At 39.4% G+C, this 7,843-nt stretch overlaps 1 protein-coding gene across 1 annotated transcript in view; it reads right to left on the bottom strand.

Moving 5' to 3' along the window:
* The window catches only part of st6gal2a (ST6 beta-galactosamide alpha-2,6-sialyltranferase 2a), a 38,164-nt gene that overhangs the window by 8,987 nt on the left and 21,334 nt on the right, over positions 1–7,843 (bottom strand). The window contains exons 4-6 of the mRNA XM_047600770.1: positions 5,226–5,323; positions 2,856–2,957; positions 307–481 (exon numbers count right to left, since the gene is read on the bottom strand). Coding sequence (XP_047456726.1) covers positions 307–481; positions 2,856–2,957; positions 5,226–5,323 — 375 coding nt within the window. The remainder of the gene's footprint in view (positions 1–306; positions 482–2,855; positions 2,958–5,225; positions 5,324–7,843) is intronic.

The following is a 7,843-nucleotide window of genomic DNA, read 5'->3' as shown; positions in this document are numbered from 1 at the left end:
TTTCTCAGATGGGCTTACAGCGCTCGCGTTTCCTGTTACCTCCTGCATTAATGCGCTCGCTTTGGAGCGCTCTGCCCGGCCACGCTGTATGCCGATAACGTCGCCGTGCATGCAGGAGATAACAAAAAAAGGCCGTCTAGACTTGGCTTGTGTGTGTTTGTTGTCGGTAACTGCTCCAGGAGCGCAGAAAGAAATTGGAAAATGAGACGCAGCTGATGGAGAACAGTCGTACGTGCCGTATGCACGGGACACACTTTATAGCATGCGTGTATGCATGTATGCATACATGCACGAGTGTGCACTCACCTATGAAGCCAGATGAAGGGGGATTGGGCTGGATGTTCTCGTGAGTGTTGCTCTGAATCACATCCCAGAGAGCCCAGATGTAACTGGGGTGAAGGATATAGAAGGGCTGGTCAGGATGCTGCTTGCGGTGCTCCACATACGGACCAAACAGGTTGTAGTCTGGACCGGCATACCACTAAGAAAAGAAAGAAAGAATTAATTGCTTTGTGTGAGGATTTCACTCTTCACAGGTTTAAACTGAAAAAGGAAAATCCTAACCTGGAAATGACAAGTTTATAGTCCTGGAATTATTATTATTATGTTTTTTTTTACGCCAGTGGATTCTGAACTTTCCATAGGGGACAGCAGTAACATATGTAAAAAATAAATAAATAAATAAATAATGTGGTGTACTGTCATTTCTTAGGTGTAAAACAGCCAATTAAATTGCTTGCTCAGAGCTAAGAATGAAAAGAGGACAAAATGCTACGAATTCAATTTTAATTGATAATCCTTTAATCTCCTTTCCGTCGGATTTGGATCAACATCTCCCTTTAATCTTTCTGATGGCCCTTCAGCTCTATCATGAAACCTGAAACCCTTTTATCTCCGCTATTAAAACGACCATATGTATATGGAATGATTATCCAACGTGGACATTATCCACAGACGGCTGACAGAAGCACAGCTGTTCTTTTACGCTAATGTCAGGTATTTAACAGAGAAAGACGCGACCATTGTGCCAAATGAATGTGGGCACTTACGTCCGTGACTACAAAGAGAACCATTGAAAGCCTGCGGTATAGTAAAAGAGTCCTGACTGCACATTTATGTTTCGTTGTGTTTAGCTGCTGTGAAGTGGATTTCATTTTTATTTACATGTAAAGAACATGTAAATTCAGAATATGTAGATTTAGATTTTTGTTGATGGCTTTGCCGATAAATAACTACAACAAAATACAACTTAACTTATTGACTGTGATACCAAAATAACTGAAAAATTTATCCTGGTATGTGTGGTTGTAAGCCTTAGATAATGTCCATCTGCAACCCAGTCAGCCTTTCAAGAGAAAATAATTGAGCCGCTGCTCTCTGAAATCATATGCGAGAGACTATTTTATGTAAGGAAATTAAATGGATTCAGAGTCAATTTTTCTCCGTAATGAAGACTGTGTTGCGCGACAGGAGGAAAAAAAAAAAAAAGTTGTCAAAGTGGTCGAAATAACCCTGGGAAATGGTACAGCTCTGAAAAATAAAAATCATGAGATGCTGCGTACAAATTGATATGAGCAGAAAACGAATGTGTTTGAAGCCGGCAAATGTCCAGAGCAGCTACATCACAGCGAAACAGAACATTGTAAATGTGCCACGTCTCTATGAAGCATACACAAAATAGAGCCTTATGTGACGGAGAAACTCAAAGAGGAAAATCACAGTTTTTATAGAGAAAGCTGGATCTGTTTTTTGTTTTTTTTTCATAGATCCATAATAACCAACCTTAATAACTTTGATTGCTTTGTAATTAAGCAACAACTACTTGCAACGTAGACTTTACGATCATTTTACTGAATGCAGACGATGTGCAACTCTGAGTCAACAAAAAGAAACCTGCATATCTTTAAAACTATCATTTACTGACGCTTTCTTCAGATTTACAATATTATTATATTTAGTCTCAATGATTTAAAGCAAAGAAAAACTGCCAATAGTCACACATCAGGAGAATCGTAATGCATTTAATCTTTTAGCCATTAAACTTAAATCAGACTATTAAGCTTATTAATTTTAAAATTAATTAAAAGTAAAGCAGCGCCCAATGTCTACCAGACTGTAAGGCAATCTGCAATGAGCCACATCCTAGCAAAACCATACATCCATTGCTATTTCCACAGGTTAATTACTGGCCTCATTTGAGGTCTGAATAGGAAACATGGAGGACATGGAAGCAAAGGTCAGGTGTCTGAAGCATCGTGTCCTTTATATAAGTACATGCATGCTTGAACTCTGGCTGCATTTGCAGAGATATTAGAACAAATTCAATGATTAGGTGCTTTTATGTAATCTCTGCTCAAATCGGCTTTCCATCTAGCAGCGTCGGGTTTGCTATAACCGTGCCGGAATAGAAACGGAGAAAGAAAAATAACATGAAACAGCAAGGGCATTTTAAATTTGAAATAATTGAAATCATTAAGACAGCAGCCTACCCACAGCATGGAAATCAATTCTTGACTAATTTATTGCACGGTGGCAACAGACCATTCCTGGAATAACAATTATTAGAGGGAGAGAGCAAAAAGGAAGATGAGAAGAGGGGGTGGAAGAGGAGCACGGCGGTTTGACACCGCAGATCGGAGGCTTTCCAAAGGCAGGTGGAAGTCAGACGGAGGGGGCGGGGAGAGATAATTGCGTGCAGCAGGCAAGAAAGAGAGAGTGATGATGATGATGATGATGATGATAATGATTAAAGAAGGAGCACCTGGAAGTGTGGTGACAAACTATGAGCGCGTCTTCGTTAAATACACATTTTTATAACTGTATAAGCGTCGTGACAGCCCATTTTGCACACTTACCTTGTGTAAGTTGACAGCATACGGTGCAGGGTCCCAGGCCACCAGAGTTACATTCTTGTACAGAGAACTCGTGTTGAAGCCATAGTTAGGATTTGCCAAAATCTGTGGAGGGAAATATGTGTAAACTGTTTGAAATGTTTAAACATGCATATCAAGAAAAGGGAGTATCAAAGTTATGTTAGAAACATGAAAATCCACCGAGGATCTCCTCAAAGCAATAGTCTGTGGAAGAGCTGAGTTGTGAATTTGAAAAAATTCTTAACAACACCTCTTAGCTAGAAGCCAGTTAGCTTAGCTTAAGCTAAAGGCTATAGAGTAGCTCTAGGAAAATGGTACCTTTGCCAATATTTTCATAAACAGATAAGACCATCTAAGTTTTGTGATTTGGCTTTACACAGTATTTCTTTACACATGAAGAAATGTTGTGTATAGTTTTTTGTAATGTTGATTGGTAATGTTGCCTAACATTTTCATGGCCAAGTTACCGTCTTATTAGCTTGCTAAGCTGCTATGCTATGTTCACAATACAAGTGAAGATGCTACAAAACAGCTAAGAATGGTGCTGAGGTGTTGTTCGAGCGCTGATTAACGTTATGTTGTCATTCTTTTTGTAAATGAATCCGTGAAATAAACATAAACAGGACTGGGTGTTGTGTCTCACTGGGTGCCAGTTTGTAGCATCATATTGTTCCCTTCCTTTGACCGGTAGCCCGTTCATCCCGTCCATCATCTTTTGGCGGCTTTCACCCAACTAGAACCCAAAGTTACGACTTGAAGACAAAGCATGTTGTGTTCACAACTTCTGACATCGAAGTTCTATTTGAAGGTAGAACATTTCTGTAGTTGTGGGTTTGCCTTGAGGTTTCCAAGCAACAAGCAAACACTCACGAAAGTCCTTCTGGCTAAGATGTTGTACATAACCTACAGAATAAACATAATTTCATATATTCTCTCTATTCATTTATACAGTGACGCAGTATTTGTCCCCCTCAGATTTTTCTACAATGTACAGAGTCCAGTTTTTCCCCTCAATGCAACGAGACTCAGGTGTTGTTCAGTAGCTTGTTTCGGTTTAAAAAAGAAAAAGAAAGAAAGAAAGAAAAAAGGGATTTGTCACACTCTGTTCTTTACAACACGTGTTTGTGGAAGTGGATGGCACCATAGACAAGGATACAAAACCACCTCTAAAGAGTTTGAAATCCACGGTCAGACAGAGTGAGGACAAATGGAGGAGATTTAACCAACAAAGATCACTCTAAAAGCAAGACGCACAATAGTCTGAGATGTCTCAAAGGAACTCAGGGTAGCTTCTAAGCAGCTAATGTCCTCCCATACATTGGGTTATGTTCATGTTCATGGATTCACAATGAGGAGAACACTGAACAACCATTGTGTGCACGGCAGAACGGCGAGGACAAAGCCACTGCTCTCCAGAAAGAACATTTCAGCCCATCTCCAGCCGGTGGTGTTAATGTTCTTGTTTATGCCTGTTTTGCTTCATCTGGGCTGGGATGGTTTGTCATCTTTGATGACCCAATGAATTCTGAATTCTTCAGCTCTTGAGACCCTGCGTCCTCATATGGGGACGTTAAGTTTTAGGTTTTATTGCAGCTTATTCTGCTTCATTCAAAACCCATTGTCCTCGTGAGTGGATGCTTTAGTCTGCCATCTAATGGTAGCAAAGGTAAAAGCTTATTTATTTATGCTTATTAATGTTTCTAGTTTGATATGATGTGCATATTTAACAAGCAATTTTTGCTAATTTTCAGAAAAACAGTTTTATATTTTGTCACACAGTGGTGACTTCTTTATCTTTATAATATAAATAATCCCAGTGTCCACATGAGGACATTGTTTTTTTTTTTTGTTTTTTCTGTTTTTTCAAAAACTTCTTCCTGTTCAAAGATGATACTGATCCCAAATACCTTGGAGAAATTAAAAACGCAGACCAAATAAAAGACCTAAAAGAGAAACTGGGTCATGCAGCAAGACAATGAGCCCAAGCACACAAGTCATTATATGAAAGAATGAATAAAGAACAACAGCCTTACAGACATATACAGATGCATTGGAGTAAACAAACACAAAAGCATATTTTGTTTTTGTCTTTAGTCAAGTCATTTGCCCCCGACTAAGCTAACCCCCGCTAAGCTAACCAACAGTTGACAAATTACTTGACTTGTTCTGAGATAAAATCATGCTCAATTATGAACGCATAATTAAAATTCACAAATCGTGTTTGAGCTGAAATCACAAAATGCATTCGCATTCTCGCCATGTCCACATGTACATGGAGAGGCAGGTTTCAGGGATACGCTTTCCATCAATGAACCATCATTATGCATCCTTCAAGGCTGGACGCTCCCTCACCTGCGAGTTCATGATGCGGATAGTGGTTTTGGTGCCCACGTCTTGCTCGTATCCCTCCGTGGGGGCAGCGTTGAATCGTAAAACTGCATCGTGAGAGTCTGCAAGGCAAAGACAGGACCGTGTCAAACATGTCTGGAATCATGTTAAAAAAAATTATTACAAACAGTAAGAACTGAGAACACTGATTGAGCCATCGCGTAAGAAGCTTCACTGCATTAATGTGCACTGCTGTTTCACCCGGAAAATCTGTAGGCCTTCTTGAAGATGACATGTTTCCTTCATACATCCTTCACTGTCCAGGCTAGCGTGAAATGCTAACCGTCATCCTCCTCCTATTCCTGCACTGAAGTGACACTAGAGCTTCCGTCAGCTTCCGATCTGATGCTCCTTCATCAGCGCCACTCGTCAGTTTACAGCGCTGGCCGACAATCGCAACACCACCACCTACTGCAAACACTCGAGCGTGGCCGTCTGTCCGCAAAAATAGCACTGCAAACATGTCTCAACATGGATTTCAACGAGGGATCCGTAAGCCTAGATAACTGTTTGTCTGCGTTTTTCATTCATGTGTTCAATTGCTTGTGAAGTATCCATACATTATATCTATATATTATAATCAATATAATAAAACGTCTATTCATGACGTTTCTCGACAGACCTCAAGGTCTCGGTTTGAAACGTGTTCAGGACGAACGCTTCTTATGAATATTACATTTTTCCTGCAGCAAGTGATTTTCAGTCACGACCCCTTAAAATGAAGTAACACCGCTCCCGTCGCCGACTTCACCGGCTGCACAGCTATTTAATCAATATGTCATTTTTACTTTGGTTTTTCTCTGAATGGAAAAGGTTTAAAGCTGTCAAATACATCATGTGAAGACGCTTCAAAAAAAGAAAAAGAAAAGGTGCCTGGAAACGGAAAAGTGAAAACCACTTGTTATTTCTTGGATAATTTCGCCTGCGATTGAATGCACCTTGGTAACACTCTAAAAGATGAATGGGTGCATGATGGTATTGGTATTAAAATTACTTTGTGACTCCGAGATTGAGAGCAGAAGCAGATCCCCTCCATTTAACCGGGCGAGCGTGAAGGAATTCCAACTTTCTAAGGAGTTTAAAGTTTATAATGCGAGTTTTTTGAAAACGTTTACTTTCTCAGGTCTTTCTTGCCTTCCTCAAATTCCAATAATAACACAATTTTCACCTCTGAAGAACAGAACAGCTCCAATTTATGATGGATTTTAGCCAGTGCACAAAACTTTATTACAATTAATACTTTGAGAATGGATACAAGGTCAAATAACAAAGCCAGCGGCTTATTCCCGGATGTAATCTTGTTTGTACCGTGTATATGTGCTGCACGCATGATTTATCCAGATGCATGTGTGAATTCATTTTATGGATTCTCTCCATCTCTTCTGTCCCACTCTTCTACTTGTTTTTTGTGTCTCTTTATTAGCTGCTCTTTACTGTAACGACTGTAGATGAAAGATATGAACAAATCTGAATAATGATATTAACAAAAATTAAAATAAATAAATAAACCACCTGCGTCCCCCTGCAGCCTTGGCCTATAGCTGCATAACTAAGGGAATACTAGGATAACTTCATGATTTATAGCGTCCTATTCTTTTCAGCGTTGCACTTGTTCAGACCGTCCCGCCGCGTATTAAACTGACACTTTATTGAGCGTATCTGTACAGTCCATTACACTGCAGCAGAAATTTTCTTTTTAGAGAATGAGCAACCTTGTGGAGGCTGCGTTCAATGTGTAAATAATAAATAACAGACCAAATAAACAACTGAAGTTAAAAAAAAATAAATAAATAAAAATCATAGAATCAATATACAACCCAAAATATATTCTAAACTTTGGACTGATTTAACACACTTGTGACATTCGTTCTCTCTAAAATGAAAATTAAATATTTTTCCCCATTTTGCTGCAGGAGTTCCCAGAAACATGTGGCGCTTGTAGGGTGCTTTGCGCTAACTAGCTCCATGGGGTTAAAGGCTAGTGACCGTTTTTATCCTGAGGAAGTTCTGCTGTAGCTTGGACTAAAGTTTTGGGTCATTATCTTGCTGCAGGATGAAGCCCTGACAAACTACACCAGAGGATACTGTTCTAAAACTTCTGAGCGGTAGCGTGTATTCTCAGCGGCCCTGAAATGTGTGACATATACAGTCATTGCAACACTTTTACTCACGGTGCGTCTTACAGGGCTTTTAATTTATTTATTTATGCCACCGGTTTGTCACATTATAGAAACATTTTAAGGTCTGTAATCAACGCTGCTGTGAATGACGTGTAGCTCATTGTGGCACTTTGGGACTCGTTAGGGGCTTCCCACTGCTCGCGGATAGACAGACATGTTGTTAGATGTCTGCTACAGCCGAGACAAAGTTGGCTTCCAAATTAAAATTACGTTTTTTCCTGCAACTGAGTTTAACTTATTTCCTTTGTTGCTTCTTTTTTCTATGCATAAAAGTGTCAAGATTCTGTTTCTGGTAAATAAAATCTAGAACAGAAGTTAAGATCTTTTGATTATAGTATACACTATTCTTTAAATGGAACATATCTGTAAAAATAAAATTGAAGTGTCACGTATTTAAAATGT

This window comes from Mugil cephalus, chromosome 12 (assembly GCF_022458985.1).
Source record: "Mugil cephalus isolate CIBA_MC_2020 chromosome 12, CIBA_Mcephalus_1.1, whole genome shotgun sequence".
Lineage (NCBI taxonomy): Eukaryota > Metazoa > Chordata > Actinopteri > Mugiliformes > Mugilidae > Mugil > Mugil cephalus.
This window is presented reverse-complemented; position numbering and strand designations above follow the sequence as displayed.